Here is a 16773-nt window from a genome sequence, read left to right as displayed (position 1 = left end):
TTTTCATGAATGAATTCTGAATCAAATGAAATAATTTTTAGTTAGGACAAAACATTTGAATGTAAACTATATAAATACAAGACCAAAATGAACTCGAAAGTCAGGTTACAATTTCTACTTCTTTTTTTCTTCCCTAACTTAAAGAAAAAATTATAATCTTGAAAACAGTATAGCCAACACAGGAGAGAGCAAACTCATGTATTAAAACTATAACATTCCAAAAGGTGTTTCATTCATCATTTTAGTGAAATTATATCTAGAGAAAGGTCTCTCCCAGAAAATATTTGCCCTGCTCCTTTTTTCTGATATTTGTATCAGCGAGAAAAGGATAAGGAATAGTCAGCCTGGGTGAATTTGCTTTCTTTCCAAGAATAATAGCCAGAGATTTCCCTGCCCATCCTGGGGAGCATCACCGAAGCCTGTTTATGGGGAGTTGTCCTAAGACTGCCCTTGGGTGTGGTGTCTGGGGAGTCCTCAGAGGGGCTGCCCACTCTAAGAAAGAGGCCACATGACTCAGGACACCCCAACACAGGTGCTGACCAGGAAGAGACACGGAAACGGTGGAAAGGGCTAAAGATGATCTGCTCAGCTCCAGGCACTGGGCGGAGCGCTCTCCAGCAGGCTCTAGAGGAGATGGTCTCAAGGTTTGATGGTTCTGAGACCCACTTAATGCCAACTTATCACATCAGTATTTCATCAAAACTATCCTGACCTTTCACTCCAAAGCAGATTCCGTGTCTAGTGCATTGGCCTGAGTGGGGCTGAGATATAAACTTTCAGTTCCCTGGAGATCCGACGGAGGTATAGCAGATCAAAATCTATTCTGTATAAAGTTATAAACATAAGGAAAGAGTAAAAAAAAAAAAATTCCCTGCAGCCCAGGGGCTGGAAGGTGGCTTTGGGGCGGGAACACCACCACCTGTGTCCATTTCCTCTCTCCTTTCTCTCTCCCATCCCCTCCATTTCCTTTGTTAATTGTCCCCGATTAAAATAAAAGGACTTAGATCATCAAATAACTCACACCTACCTTTAACGTCACACACCTTGGCCAATGTGAAACAAATCTGTCCTGCTATATTCTTTTCCTTCGTTTTTCTTTAATTTATATATTTTACTTTAGAAAAGTTTGCAGTATTATAAAATATACAACTTTTTATTATCCCTGGACTGTTGGGAAAACAAGCACAAACTACAACCAGTAATGGTTATCTGGAAAGAGTAGCAACAAGTAGCAGCACTCACGTCGCTCACGCCTTCATACCTCTCATCAGCAAGTTTAAACTACGACTTTATCATCTCCACCTCGCTGCTCCTCTCCGCCTCTGCACCCCCCCTCCCCACCCCGCCCCGCACGTTCCCTGGCCTGCTCTCCTCTCTTCTCCCCGCCTTTCCTCTTCCCCGCCCCTCCCCACTAGCCCCTCCTCCTGGTTGAGTCAGTGGCTTGAAACTTTTAAAAGCTCTGTGCTCCAAGTTAGAAAAAAGCTTTTACGAGGTACCAGCACTTTTCTTTCATTCGGGGGAAGGAGTGAGGAAAGGACCAAACAGCAGCAGACTTTTAAACTTGAAGTCCAGGCAGGTCTGGGTGCCTGGACTTGCCTTTTCCTTTTCCTTCACCCTCTAAGGAGTTCAATCAGTTGGCGTGCCTACTTCACTTCTTTTAAGAGAAAGAGTAAGTTTTTTTTTTTTATTTTTATTTCTACCTACTCGTTTCTTTTTCTACAAGTAAAACTCTTTAGTGTTTAAGTGTCTTATATCAATGTACCTTTGTCATTGATACTGTAATTGCAATGATGAACTTGAAAGTGTTTCTGGAGTTTGAAAGTTTAAAAGGAACGCTGGGTGTTTATTTTTGGGGGGCTGTTAAAAAAAAAGTCTTTATTAACAATGCAACAGGTAAAATTAGGTTCAGATCTTTCTGATTAGAAGAAAGCACTGCTTTCCTGGATAACTGGGTCTTCATTTTTAGAATATACTTTTACTTTTCCCGTACTCTGTAACAGTCTAGCTGCTTTGTAACTGGGGTGGAGGTGGGGGGATTAGCTGGGGGCCTGGGGTGGGGATTTGACTGACAATGTCACAAGAATCAAAGTGCAAATTTGCTCGGCGCGCTCGCTCTAGAATTCTGCCCTCCTTGCCTTTTTCAAATGGACATCCTGAGTGCTGGTCTCTATAGCCTGGCAAAGTGAGCTTCTTAAAGTGCTTTGTTAGGACCTTGCGGTTCCTTGACTTCCACGTGGTCCCTTCCTAGGATTTCCCCCGGTAAACAAAAAGGTAGAAGAGTCAGTGTTGAAATATTGAGGTTTTTAAAGCAACAGTTACTTGGTTTTCCCAGCCACCGCGGAAAACTTGGAGACCCTCAGGAGAGCCACTTTTTGTACCAGACCAGGTTGGCAAATCCAGGAGATGAAATCCCTTGCCTGGGTGGCGGGTGGTTACTTCCAAAGCCAGGGAGGGGTGGGGGTGGGGGGGGGAGGGCAGCGGGACAGATGCTCGGGAAAGAGTGTGTCCCAGGGTGCTTTTCCACCACCGTCCCCTAAAACCAGAGCTCCTAGAAAGAAGATGAATCGAACTTTCTTAAACAGCGCCTTAGAGGGAGCTAACCCCCCCCCCCCCCCCCACCCGCCGCCTGGGCGAACCTGGAGCCGACCTCAGAGAGCTGGGCAACCCTTAGGAGTGGGAGCTGGCGGGGGGGCGAAGGTGAATGTGCTGGTTTGTCATTAAAAGGGGTTCCATCTCTTGAAAGCTCTCTGGGCAGCACGCTGGGTCAGCGTGCTCGCTGGGGGATTTTGTCTTAACCCCACAAGCCAAGATGGTTCGGTGTGACCTCGCACTTGGAACCACCACTTGCACCGCGAATGCTGAAAAGCCCTAGAAATGAAGGCCGAGCGGAGGCCGGAGGCCAGGGCACGTCCCGTCCCGCTGCCCCGGGATGGGGAGAGGATGGGTGAGCCATCGCCCTCGGATCCTTCCTTACACGTCAAACCCCGCGCGGGTCCGAGTTCCGCCACCGAAGAGGAAGCAGGGGGGGGGCGGGGGGGGGAGATCCGGGGGGTCCGGGATGGACCTGCGGGCCGAGTTGTGAAGGAAGAGCAAGTGATCCGCGTAACGGAGCGAGTCCATCTCACCTCTGTCCCCCATCCGCCGCGGATGTGGGTTTTTGTTTTCCCTCCTGTGAACTCCTACCGTCTACGCGTCGTCGGTCAGGAAATCTGAGCACCTTGGGAAGCACCGTGCTTCAAGGCACTTGGAACTCCTGGAAGTTCTCAAAGCTTCCCAGGAATGTCGGGTAGGGCACGGGCGGGAGATAATGAAATTAGGTGAGAGGTAATGACGTGTCCAAACACCGATCGGTACCGGGTCCGGGAAGGCAAACCTGGAGTTCCGAGCAGCGGAGCGCCCAGCCCGTGCGCCTAGTTGGCCATCCAAGTGTTTACGGAGCATCTCCGACCAAGTCATCCCTGCACCCGCCTTCGCCAGCCTCCTTCCCACGCTGGCTGCGGCAGGCAGAGAAGGGGAGGCCAGAGGGAGCTAGACGCTTGGCCCTACCGACGGATGGCTTTATTTGGAGGTGGGTTTTCTCTTCTCTGGCTTCCCAAACCAGGTGAGTCCCGAGAAGATGCTGAATTTCACCTTCTGGAAAAGCGGGCACACTTGAACTCCATCAAAAGTGGCCCCCCTGGCAATTTAAAAAATAGATTATGAGATTTTTAAATTTTTTTTTTTAGAGAAGCCTAATCTTGACTTTTGTATAAGGATTACTGAAGATCAAAGCCCGTCCTTGTGCGGGGAATCTCATTAAATGAACTCCATCCCCCAAGGAAAGAAGCCGGTGAAGATAGGACACGCCTCAGGGGAGAGGGGTGAATTCTCTGGGTAGGCCTAAGTCCTACCCAGAAATGACACCCATGGCAGGAAGTGTCTTCTGTCCGGGCAGTGTGTGGAGTCCTGTACTCCTGGAGCATGTTCAGTCCTGTACCACGGAGGCATGTTCCTCCAACATGAGATGCTGTGTCGTTCCCAAAGTCGGGGTGCATTTGTCACCTGGCCTTTGCCTGGAAAAGGCAGCCAGCGGTCGTGTGTTGCTCTGGCTTCCCTCCCTGGGTAAACACTCCACGTTTTCCCAGTGCCTTCCGAAGCTGATCAGCTCAGACCTCCACACACTCGGCCCCTCGCCCTTCCCCATGTGGTGCCCACGTAGCTGGCTCTCCCTGGGAAACCGGGTTCCAAAGATACTGGGCAGCAAGGATCTGAAAGGGTGTGTTTTCAAGATACGGACAGTTGCCTTGTTACTGAAATGGTTCCAATTCCTGCATAGAGAAGGATGGAAAGCTCGGGATAACAGTGCATTATCCCTCGGTTTCACTGATATTATCCAGAGGTGTCCCGAGGTGTGAGCCTTAGAGACTTTCTATGTGTTACATGTGTTACCGGGGGAAAGGAAATAATAGGAAAGGGACCAGTGATTAATACCTTCTACTCCGCCTTTCCTGTTGTTCCGACTTCCCCTCAAGATTCTCAGCTGTTTGAATAGATTGCTGAAGCTTGTCCACGCTTACCAATTCAGCTCTGGAAAGAACAGCGGTTATCTTGTGTTATTATGTCAATATTCAATATAGATAAGTCATGTTAAAAACAATTCTCCAGAGCTTCTCCTCCGTGGGAGGTTAAGCTAAACGACGTTAGCTTTAAAAAGTTCCATACTCTAAATTGGAATTTCCCTACCTTTCTAAGTAATTTCTAAAAGATAAATGTTTTATGGAGTACTTAAATATCTACAGTAATGTAAAAAATAGTATTCTTTTTACCAACTTCTGTGGGCCAGATACATTCTTTAAGATATGGCTTTTTTTATGATTTGGGCGGAGATGTCCCCAAATAGAAACACAAGGGCCCTAGCCAGTTTGGCTCAGTGGATAGAATATTGGCCTGTGGACTAAAGGGTCCTGGGTTCGATTCCTATCAAGGGCACATGGCCCTGTTGCAGGCTTGATCCCCAGTAGGGGGTGTGCAAGAGGCAGCTGATCAATGATTCTCTCTCTTCATTGATGTTTCTATCTTTCCTTCTCCCTTCCTTTCTGAAATCAATAAAAATATATTTTAAAAAAAAAAATAAAGAAAGAAAGAAACAGAAGGAAGGTAGATACTCTTCATGGCCTTTCTCCCAATTGATAAAGAGCAAATTCTCATAAAAGGATTGCTAAAATAGCAATACTAAACTCATTACAAGAGCAACTTGAAAACTAGTTAATCTTGATTACCATTAGGAAAATGTTAATCATTTCTTTGATATTTTGTTAAAGAAAAGATGCTAAATTAGAAAACAAATGAGCTGTATTTACATCTAAAGATCTGTTAACGAGTAATAGCTTAACTCGACTGAATTCTTAAGAGCTTCATGTGCATGAGGTATCTCATTCAGTGTTCATTGAAGAAAATAGACGGGTCTTAATACACTGTAAGGGTCTTAGTGGGGTATGTTTATATGAAGACAAAATAATCATGCTTTTCAGTAAAAATTTGGAGGTGAGGGTGGGGGGAAAACATGAAGAGCTGAGAAAAAAGTGTTTTTAAATTTGACGCTATAATAGAAGAACACGGCCTTGAACCTGTCCAGCACCCCTGACGTGGGAGAGAAACTTGTGTGAATGGGGGAGTTGGGTGATAACTGTTGCAGGGGGTTGAATTGTCCCTGTTTGGCAGCCATCATCCGCCCTTTGGATGGAGTTCCTCACCCCGTAAGCCCCATCTTATTGTTCTGTGGAGGCCCATGTAGGTTGACTATGTGGTGAAGAGGGGTGAGAACCAAGGAAAGAAACTCTTGTTGGTACGTTTTTCACCCCCCACAAAAAATGTTATGCAGTTCAAAGCCATGCACAAATACCTGTGGAAATGTAACAAAGAAAATTTAAGGAGCGTCAGGGGGCCAGAGGCAGGATTTTTAATTGAATGAATGTTTACTGCTACATGGAATTTGATACACTACAAAGTTAGGCTCACTGTCCAGATAGAAGGAAGCAAAGGTTGTGTATTTTCTGATAAACGGAGTATTTTCCATGGCATCTGATAAATTAGGCAGCCTCCTGCATAGACTGAGACTATGTAGTGATATTATATTCACAAGGGTGGACATCAGGTCTTGCTCCTCTTTCCTCTTCCAACCCCAACCTTCAGCCAAGATTTGTCATCCTTGAAATCAACACAAGTGTACACAGGCCATTTCTTCTTGCAGTCGAGTTCTCAGTGACAATAAAATCATGTGGTACAACCAGACTTAGGATACTACGGAAGTGGGCGGACAGCAGCATGGTTTTGTTGTTATTTTTAGATCTTAACCTGTAACCAACGGCGAAACTGAATAAACATCTGGGATACACGTTGCAGTTCTGCAGGCATCCCAGGTCACACGGCCCTGGCTCAGTCCTATGGCCTGCTCACGAAGCATTTGAAAACATGTTGTTTCAACAGACAGTTCTGTTTCAGCAATTGGCACTTGGAAATTTAATAGTCTGCCTAAAATGAGATGCTTACAATACTTTTTTTTTTTTTTTTTTTTACTGTGAAAGTTCCCTTTTTGAAACTTCAGAAGTTTGGGACACGTACAATTAAGAAAATCCAAAGGATATAATAAAATAAAAAACAAACCTGGTGAGACCTGTTTTTTGGGGGGGGTCAGGGTGTTTTTTTGTTTGTTTGTTTTTTGGATACAGGCCCCATTTAATTCATTCAATGGATATTTATTTATCTATTACTCTTATTCTTTTAAGCACTGGATATACTAGACGAAACAAACTCCCTCATGGAGCTCATATTGTAGTTGAGAAAAGCAGATAGTAAAACCTTGTAATGGAGGGACACAAACAAGGAACAGGTGAATACATAATAGGTCAAATAGAGCTAAAGGCCGTTAAGAAAAAAAGCTGGACAAGGGGACTAGGAAGTGACAGGGCTGGATTGATGGCTGCTGAGGTGTAACCGGAGCCGAGACCTCAGGTGAGGGTGGGAGCCATGCAGATGGGGCAGAGCTGATGGAGGCAGATCCACTCCTTTGTTTATTTTTTCAGGATTGACTGTTTGAGGAGAGCAAGTTGGCAAGTTGACCAGGCGAAGAGCAGGAGTGGTGGTGACACTCCTGGTGTGGGTTTTGGTGGGGAAGATAAATCTGTGGTATTTGCTGATGGGTTGAAAATGGGTAATGGTGATTATGTGTGGGTATGAATATGACCAAACGAACATCTGGATGTTGTAACTGTAGAGGAATGGTCAAAACTGAGCCCACTCAGACATTTACTGCAAAGGGCAGGGGTTCTTATAAATGTTGCAGGCGTTGGGAGGGCTTGCATTTTAGCTTTGGGGCTTGAAATTTTTTGGTGTTTCAGTGCATTAAAAACACACACGTGCCATCTCTCCCCCCACACCTCCCCCACCCCAAGAAATCCATTAAATGATTTTGCCAGGAACTTCCATAGACATTTCCTTATGCATTTTTAGATTTCATGATTTTATTCTTTCAAATATTAATGGCCTTCATCTCCCCTAAGTGTTTATTTTCGATCATAAAAAGGTGAGATAGGTATCAAGTCTCACTTTAGTTTTCAGCCATCCTACTCACCTTTCTTTTAAGTCCCCACGCTCAATTCACTGCAGTTGTCTCTTCTTCGGGAAAATCTTTAAGATTGAAAGCAAAATATTTTCTAATTCTAGTAATTATTCGGACATCAGTGAGATGGAGTGACGTGACTGCAGCCTTGGCACAGTGATTTGTTCTTAAGGTCTGGCAGACGAGATAGTCGAAAGTAATTTAAATTGAAGCTTTAATTTCATTTTTAATAACGTACTCAGTCCTTGTGCTCTTGGGGAGCAGCAGATGTCAGTGGTGACACTGATGTGGAGGTGGAGGTGGAGGCAGTAAAGGGTGCATGAGCTCAGTTCCCAGGTATCCAGAGAACCCCTGCTCCTCATGCGGTGCCCCTACCCCACCCCCCAACCTTTGTAGACACTCTATCCCTCTGCTCTCCTGGATATTTTCAACCATTACATGTTTCCTAGCCTCAAACCTTACTTCAGAATCACCTAGTGTTTATTTTTATTTTATATTATTTTATTTTATTTTTTAAAAATATATTTTATTGATTTTTTACAGAGAGGAAGAGAGAGGGATAGAGAGTTAGAAACATCGATGAGAGAGAAACATCGATCTGCTGCCTCTTGCACACCCCCTACTGGGGATGTGCCCACAACCAAGGTACATGCCCTTGACCGGAATCGAACCTGGGACCCTTGAGTCTGCAGGCCGACGCTCTATCCACTGAGCCAAACCGGTTTCGGCTATTTTTTTTTTTTTAAGAAAAGAAACAAAAGCCCAGCCAGCGTCGACCTATGAATCAGGAGGTCATGGTTCTATTCCTGGTCACAGGGCACATGTCCGGTTTCGGGTTCGATGCTCCAGTGTTGGGCCTGCAGGAGGCAGGCAATCAATGATTCTCTCGTCATTGATGTTTCTATCTCTCTCCCTTCATCTCTGAAATCAATAAAAAAAATTTTATTTTTTTTTTAAAGAAAAGAAACAAAAAGCTGATTTCCTAGTCCCTCGCACCTCCCAACAATCAGATTCTTTCAGACTGGTGAGCGCCAGGAATATATGCTTTTCACAAATGCTGCCAAGGGAGTGTAACGTAGTACAAAAAGCACACTGTAAAGGGACCAGCAGGTCCTTGGGCAGTTCGCACCTGGGTGCCTGTGACTTTGGCCTGTAGTCTAGATCACATAAGGAATGTGCTCTAACATGGTACGAAGAAAGCACAAGAAGCGGGGAAGGCTGGTCCTGCTGCTGGCAAGCATGGGCTCCCAATGAGAACTTTGCACAACTCCTTAACCTAGACCAGTGATGGGCAACCTTTTGAGCTTGGTGTGTCAAACTTCGCCAAAAAACTGAGCATTACTCGGGTAGTGTGTCACTTTGAGGAAAAAACTAACTCGAAGACTCTAGTCGCAAATGTTTCATCCTCAGGAGCAGCAAATGTTTCATCCTCGGCATGCGGCCGCGTGTCGTCAGAAATGGCTACGCGTGTCAGTGCTGACACGCGTGTCATAGGTTCGCCATCACTGTCCTAGACCTTCATCTACATACGAAGTTCCAACTTTGGAACCTGGAGGTGAAGGCGTAAACACACATCGTATTGGTTTAGCCGCTGAGGTTTTCCCACTTGTCAAACAAGAAATATACCTGTATCTTGGTAAATATGAATGAGGCATATAGTCTATAAATCAATGGCAGGGATTCTATACACGTAATTATGCCCTCATAAAAGTACATTAATTTTTCAACTAAAACTTGAAAGAAATGAAAATATTAATGGGGGGAGGCAACCCTTGGACAGAACTTTTGATTCACAACAAAGTGAGCAACTACCAAAAAAGGTTCCTACTATTTTTGTTACCTCTCCTTGAGAATCACTAACATGAGCCATCACATTAAACATAATCTGAAGATCTCTATGATAGTGGTAATGACAGGCATCTACGTGTTACAGGATACTAGGTGTCCAATTGGATAATAACTCTTATTCAGATGAAAGAGTATATAACTCATTAATGCAAATGAAAACTGCGTGGGTGCTTAAAGGAAAGATAACTTTGCAATTAAGTTGTTGGTGTATTAATGAAGGACTACCCCCTAGAGATTTGCCCAATGACCTAATTCACATACTATGGGAGGATGGGGTATTTCTGTGGCATCTCAAAATCACACGAAAGTCAAGTTTTATTTTGAATAGACTGTAAAAAAATATAGTAGTTTATTGCCACAAGCATCTATACAATCCTATTTTACTTTGAATAATGATCAAACATTGACCGAAATGACTACTTCTCAATGTGCCTGGTCACATTTCTAAATTTGCTAAGTTTGTCATGAACTTTGTGTAAATGTGATATGTATGCAAACAATTTACCATTTTACACTTGTTTCTGTAGTTCCCCACTTCCACCCCTCACCACAATTGGGATATCTGAGCAAAAGCAGATGGCACTGGCAAAATACTGTAATTCTCTACAAACAGAATTAGGGCCAATTTACACATCATCACATAGAAACTGTCTATTGATATAGCTCCAAAAATTCTGTTGTTTGTTTGACCCTCGTGGGCTGTTCTTCTTCATTCTCCGTGTAGTATTTTCTGCTACATTGTAGGTTATTTTTTTCCTTTTACGTTCTCTCACCTTCCAACTGTTCATCAAAGCTAAATTACTCTCTCACACTTCAAGCCTTCCCGGGGTGATTTAACCCTCTTTGTCAACCCTACAATCCCTTGTTCTTGTTTGACTGCTCTTTTCACACATCAATTTCACTGTCCAACTTGTGACCACAGAATCTAAAGTGGTCCTTCCTAAAAGTAAAAGGGATGCTCCCTTTTTTATGGCCACTGGGAGAGCATTATTTCTGTGACCTGCCCAGTCACCTCCCACGCTCACCCCAGCATTCTTTGGCACCAGTTTCGAGGCTGTCCTCCAAGATACCCATCATCTGTTAATTTAGATAGCTGGTGCTTAGTTTCACTTTATGGATCAGCCATGTCTTCACTTCATTCAGGAAATTACAGGAAAGATTTCCATTTCATTTTTTTTCTGGCGCCATAGCCAGGAAGTGCAAACATTAACAGGAACATAATGTTGCATAGTGGGGAAGAAGACTCCCTGGCTTTCATTTACGTCTCCCAAGGAGGAACGGCTCGTAGTTCAATACCAGATGAGAAAACTCTTTATATTCAAAGCATAATTCTAAGAAGCCTGTATAATCCTGCTTTTAGTTACACTATTTAAAATTTATTACTAAGCTCCTGGAAAGTCTTTGCTTCACTTGTTTTTAATTATTAAATAATCTTTGACTACTTCATCCTTTTCTAAATCCTCCCATTACTATTCTCTGCCGAAAATTAGACTATATTCTCTATGCCTGCCACATGTGATGTTACTTATTTCTTCCCAACTTTTGGCCCTCACCAAGACTGTATATATCAAAGCATGGAAACATTTCTAGCCGTAAGCCAGCTTTACTATAATTTTATAACCAGTGTGATACATTGGAAAGCCTTGGACATGGGATCATAACTCTTTTTCTGACTCTACTGATAGCTAAATATTTCCTGTACCCTTAAGACCTCAATTTTTCATCAGTTTAATGAGTTATTGGTAATTAGACATATAAAGTGAAATAAACAACTTTTGGGATATCTGCCATGTCTACAGACTTGGGCCTTTTTCTCATCAATAATGGGGAAATTCTAGGCTTAGAGGCCTAAAACCCAGTAAGGAAACTTGAAGTATAGAGTAATAAAAAAAAAAAAATAAATAAAAACCGATTGTTTTTGCTAGAGGTAAACTTGAAAGTGGTCTCTTATTTTCCAGGGTACAATTAGAAAGGAGACAGATTGAACTTTTATTTGAAATGTAATGGGCATTTACTTTTTGTTTTTGAAAGTAGGTTCCTGCATATAATGACACATTGTGTCAAAATGGTGCATTTCAGTACAACATATTTTATTTGGGCAGAAGAAAGAATTCTGAACCACATAATTCACTGCTTAGGATGAAACAGAAATATAAATGACCATATTCTACAGAATGCACAGATTGCACTTGAAACACCAAAGAGAAACATTTCCCGTACCTGTGTGTGTATGTGTGTTCATGGGTGTCCTCACCTCAATTCTTCGAGACCAGGCCATACATATTGATTTCAGAGAGGAAAGAAGAGGGAAGAGATAGAAACATCAATGATGAGAGAGAATCATTGATGGGCTGTCTCCTACACGCCCCCCCACTGGGGATCAAGCCCGCCACCTGGGCATATGCCCTGACCCGGAATCGAACAGTGACCTCCTGGTTCATAGGTCAATGCTCAATCACTGAGCCACACCAGCTAGGTGATACCAGGCTGTTTGAATAACACACATCAGCATTTCTCTTAGGCAGGCATCCAGATACAGGCCTAGCAGGCCAGAACTGTCCTTTATCAGAGGGATAAAATAAGAGGCACTTAGCAGACAGATGGCTCCCGAAGTCACGTGCAGAGGCAGTGGTTGAGCAAGAGCAACTGCTACAGCTTCACAGGTTAAGGTTGCTGTTTAACTGGCACCTAGGCCCTGTTGCTTCCGTGTCTGACCGCATCCAGAAAACGATAACACCTTTTTACAGGGGTGGGGGCAGTGGCAAGGGAATGGGGCAGGAAGAGTTTACTTTTGGTGGGTTTTCTTTTTGTAAGATTGCTAGAAAGATCTGAGACCTTTTGCAATACTTTGCTGAAAGAAACTGTGTATTAAGCTAACTAGAGGCCCAGTGCACAAAATTTGTGCACTGGAGGGGTGGGTTCCTCAGCCCAGCCTGTGCCCTCTCACAGTCCAGGAGCCCTCAGGGGTGTCAGGCAGTCAGACATCCTTAGAGCTGCTATGGAGGCGGGAGAGGCTCCTGCCACCGCTGCTGCGCTCGCCAGTCGTGAGCCCGACTTCTGGCTGAGCGGTGCTCCCCCTGTGGAGCGTCTGCCCCCTGGTTGTCAGTGTGCATCATAGCAACCCGTCATTCCGCCATTGGGCTGAAACCAGCTCTCCGAAATCCCCCGAGGGGTCCCGGATTGCGAGAGGGCGTAGGCCAGGCCAAGGGACCCCACCGGTGCCGGGGAGGGACACAGGAGGTTGGCCAGCTGGGGAGGGACTGCGGGAGGGCTCCAGGGCATGTCCGGCCCATCTTGCTCAGTCTCAGTCAGCTGGACCCCAGTAGCAAGCTAACCTACCGGTCAGAGCATCTGCCCCCTGGTGGTCAGTGCACATCATAGCGAGCCGTTGAGTGGCCTTAGCATATTACGCTTTGATTGGTTGAATAGCCGACCGAACACTTAGCATATTAGGCTTTTATTATATAGGATAATCTGCAGGCTATGGTCATTCAGTTGTCTTTCTGTTTCCTTCCAGGGGGCGCGCGGGCAACATGGGTGACTGGAGTGCCTTAGGCAAACTCCTGGACAAGGTGCAAGCCTATTCCACCGCCGGAGGGAAGGTGTGGCTGTCGGTGCTCTTCATCTTCCGAATCCTGCTGCTGGGGACGGCGGTGGAGTCGGCCTGGGGTGACGAGCAGTCCGCCTTCCGCTGTAACACCCAGCAGCCCGGCTGTGAGAACGTCTGCTACGACAAGTCCTTCCCCATCTCCCACGTGCGCTTCTGGGTCCTGCAGATCATCTTCGTGTCTGTGCCCACCCTCCTGTACCTGGCCCACGTGTTCTACGTGATGCGAAAGGAAGAGAAGCTCAACAAGAGGGAGGAGGAGCTCAAAGTGGCCCAGACCGAGGGGATGAACGTGGAGATGAACCTCAAGCAGATCGAAATAAAGAAGTTCAAGTACGGCATCGAGGAGCACGGCAAGGTGAAGATGCGCGGCGGCTTGCTGCGAACCTACATCATCAGCATCCTCTTCAAGTCCGTCTTCGAGGTGGCCTTCCTGCTGATCCAGTGGTACATCTACGGGTTCACCCTGAGCGCCGTCTACACCTGCAAAAGAGACCCCTGCCCGCACCAGGTGGACTGCTTCCTGTCGCGCCCCACGGAGAAGACCATCTTCATCATCTTCATGCTGGTCGTGTCCTTGGTGTCCCTTGCCTTGAACATCATCGAGCTCTTCTACGTCTTCTTCAAGGGCGTGAAGGATCGCGTGAAGGGGAAGAGCGACCCTTACCACGCCAACACCGGCCCACTAAGCCCCTCCAAAGAGTGCGGCTCTCCGAAATATACTTATTTCAATGGCTGCTCCTCGCCCACGGCTCCCCTCTCGCCCATGTCCCCTCCCGGCTACAAGCTGGTGACCGGAGACAGAAACAACTCCTCCTGTCGCAACTACAACAAGCAAGCGAGCGAGCAAAACTGGGCGAACTACAGCGCAGAGCAAAATCGGATGGGGCAGGCGGGAAGCACCATCTCCAACTCGCACGCACAGCCTTTTGACTTCCCCGACGACAACCAGAATTCCAAAAAGCTCGCTGCCGGACACGAACTACAGCCCCTGGCCCTTGTGGACCCGCGGCCTGCCAGCAGAGCCAGCAGCCGCGCCAGCAGCCGGCCTCGGCCCGACGACCTGGAGATCTAGATCCGGGCTTGGCGAGCGTCAAGCCTCCACTGAGTTGTGGAGGAGAGAAAGGTGCTGTAAGTGTACCTTAGGTGTTCATTTTGTTCCAGTGAAGGTGGTACTCAACAGCCTTCGTCCTGAGGCTTAGGAAACACAAAGATGTTAGGATGCCTGGGTTCATTGGGGGTGCTTGGGATAGGCGGGTGGCGAGGGCGGGGGTAAGGGAGGTACATGTTGGTATTTAATGTAGTTGATTCAGAGGACTTCAGTTCTAATAAAAGTTGCATTAGGTGATACATAGGTAAGGGCTTTTTCTCTCCCCCATCCCCCTAAGGATAGTTCTGTGTATGTGAAAGAGTGGGTGACATTTTGGCTAAAGACATTTTGTTTTACCAAGAAACGGAAATAACTGTGTCCAGGAAAAAAAAAATACTTTCTGAACATCTTATTTCTTTTTTTTATCCAGAAAAAGACAGAGGGTTGTCCTTCTAATCCCTGCTAAAACATTCCATTGTTAAAATTTGCACTTTGAAGGTAAGCTTTCTAGGCCTGACCCTCCAGGTGTCCGTGGACTTGAGTTACTCTATGTTTTATTGGTATTAAGTTCAGACAAGGCCCACAGGAAAAGACTCCCCATGCATTTGCAAATCTCAGCCGAGTTCTATGTACATTCTTTCTTACATCCACTCACATTGAATTGCCATCACTTTTTCATCATTCCTCAACTACTATTCACATTCATTTAATGATTTCTGTAAACATTTTTTTTAAAAACAGTTGGTATGTCACTTAACATTTTTTGAGTTGAGTCAGGGAAGCAAGCCATGCTCAATATTTAACAATCACTTGTATGTGTATGTGTGTGAAAGAGTGTGTTTTATTTGTCATGTATTGGTACAAACAGATACAGAATAAACTCATAAACAGAATTGAAAATAATGTACCCACAGTGTTCAAATTGGAACCTTTCTCATGGATTTTGTGATGTGGGCCAATAACGGTGTTTACATTATAATTCCTGCTGTGCAAGTAAAGCACACTTTTTTCCCTAAAATGTTTTTCCCTGTGTATCCTATTGTGGATACTGGTTTTGTTAACTATGATTCTTTTTTTTTTCTTTTTTTTTTTTTTTTTTTTTAGAATATAGCAATAATGCTATTGCTTGAAAGAATGATTTTTTTTTTCTGAAATGTAATCATTGATGCTTGAATGATAGAATTTTAGTACTGTAAACAGGCTTTAGTAATTAATGTGAGAGACTTAGAAGAAATGCTTAGAATGGACTATTAAGTGTGCCTAAATGAATTTTGCAGTAACTGGCATTTTTGGTTTTGTCCTACTTAATGCACATTAATTCAGAACTTGTATTCTGTTAATGAGTTTGACAGTCTTTTGGAGTGACCAGCAACTTTGATGTTTGCACTAAGATTTTATTTGGTATGCAAGAGAGATTGAAGGCAGTTCAGTAGTACACCTGTAACTAATTTATTTGAAATATATGTTAAAGAAATCTTCCAGTTTCTTCAGATGCCTTTTTGAAACTCATCACAGATGATTAGTGAAAATGCAGAGTATCATACCTTTCTTCTTGCATGCCATCTACATAAAACAGTTTTGTACAATGAGAAATACTAATTTGTTTGACATTCCACGTTAAACTACTGTCAAGTTCAACTTCATTGCATGTAACGTAGGCCTAGTCCATCGGATCATGTGTTCTGGAGAGTGTTCTTTATTCAATAAAGTTTTAATTTAGTTTAATAATGGCCTCTACATCCTGTGTGATTTCTAAAACTTATTGTATCCACAATCATCAAAGACATTTCCATTGGTTATGAGGATTTGGGCAAATAAGGATCACAAGATTCAGAAATTTTTGAAAGGATAATACTTATCATAGGCTGGATTTACTAGTAGTGCAACAGTGTTAACATTTTTGGATATTCAACTGAGAAGAAAAAAGTATAGAAGTTAAATTTGGAATATGTCCAAGTGATGAGATTGCTGTATCAAAAAAATGAAATATATCTATGATTTTATTTAATATACAGAACATAAGATTTTGAAAATTCTTTTAAAAAATTTATCTTTATTGCTGATGTCCCATTTGTTTATTTGTTTGTTTTCCCATTGACCCCCTCTAATCCTCCCAGGCCTTCACCACTCTATTGTCTGTCCATAGATAATATGCATATAGGTTCCCTGGTCCCCACCTGCCCCCTAACCCCCACCTTTCCTCTGAAAATTCATCAATCTGTTTCATGCTTCTATGTCTCTGGATCTATCTTGTTACCAATTTATTGTGTTGATTAGATTACACATATGAGTGAGATCATGTGATACTTATCTCTGACTAGCTTATTTCGCTTAGCATAATACTCTCCAGGTCCATCCATGCTAAAAAAAAAATTCTTAATGCCCAAAGAAAACCAAATTGTTTAGAGGAAGTGGAATAATTCTGAGCAATTGATAATAAGTATACTAACATTTTTAGTCACATTTCCAGAAAGTTTTTTAACTTATTAAAATTGTTTATACAAGTATTAGCATAAAGCTAACTTAGATTACTGGAACATAAAAATACTAATTTTGAAATAATTTAGTCCATTTCAGTTGCTTTTTTTTCTATTTTGATTAACAAAAGTTATGAGATTTTTCCTAAACTCA

General features: G+C 43.9%; 1 protein-coding gene across 3 annotated transcripts; it reads left to right on the top strand.

Annotated features, from left to right (window-relative positions):
• The first annotated feature begins 1473 nt into the window (after window positions 1-1473).
• On the top strand, window positions 1474-15879 carry GJA1 (gap junction protein alpha 1). 3 transcript variants are annotated; one of them, XR_008557180.1, is made up of 3 exons: window positions 1474-1669; window positions 12963-14178; window positions 14573-15879. XR_008557180.1 is itself a non-coding variant. In XM_008138771.3 (2 exons), exon 2 carries the CDS (start codon window positions 12979-12981, stop codon window positions 14125-14127), a length of 1149 nt encoding a protein of 382 aa, XP_008136993.1. In that variant the 5' UTR covers window positions 1474-1669; window positions 12963-12978; the 3' UTR covers window positions 14128-15879. The 3 variants fall into 3 exon arrangements, 1 of the variants encoding a protein (XP_008136993.1); XR_008557179.1 differs by having other exon boundaries at window positions 12963-14183; XM_008138771.3 differs by having other exon boundaries at window positions 12963-15879.
• Window positions 15880-16773: the final 894 nt, after the last annotated feature.

The sequence above is a fragment of the Eptesicus fuscus genome, chromosome 10 (genome assembly GCF_027574615.1).
Source record: "Eptesicus fuscus isolate TK198812 chromosome 10, DD_ASM_mEF_20220401, whole genome shotgun sequence".
Lineage (NCBI taxonomy): Eukaryota > Metazoa > Chordata > Mammalia > Chiroptera > Vespertilionidae > Eptesicus > Eptesicus fuscus.
The sequence above is the reverse complement of the archived record's forward strand: the minus strand, read 5'-3'. Positions and strand labels throughout refer to the sequence as shown.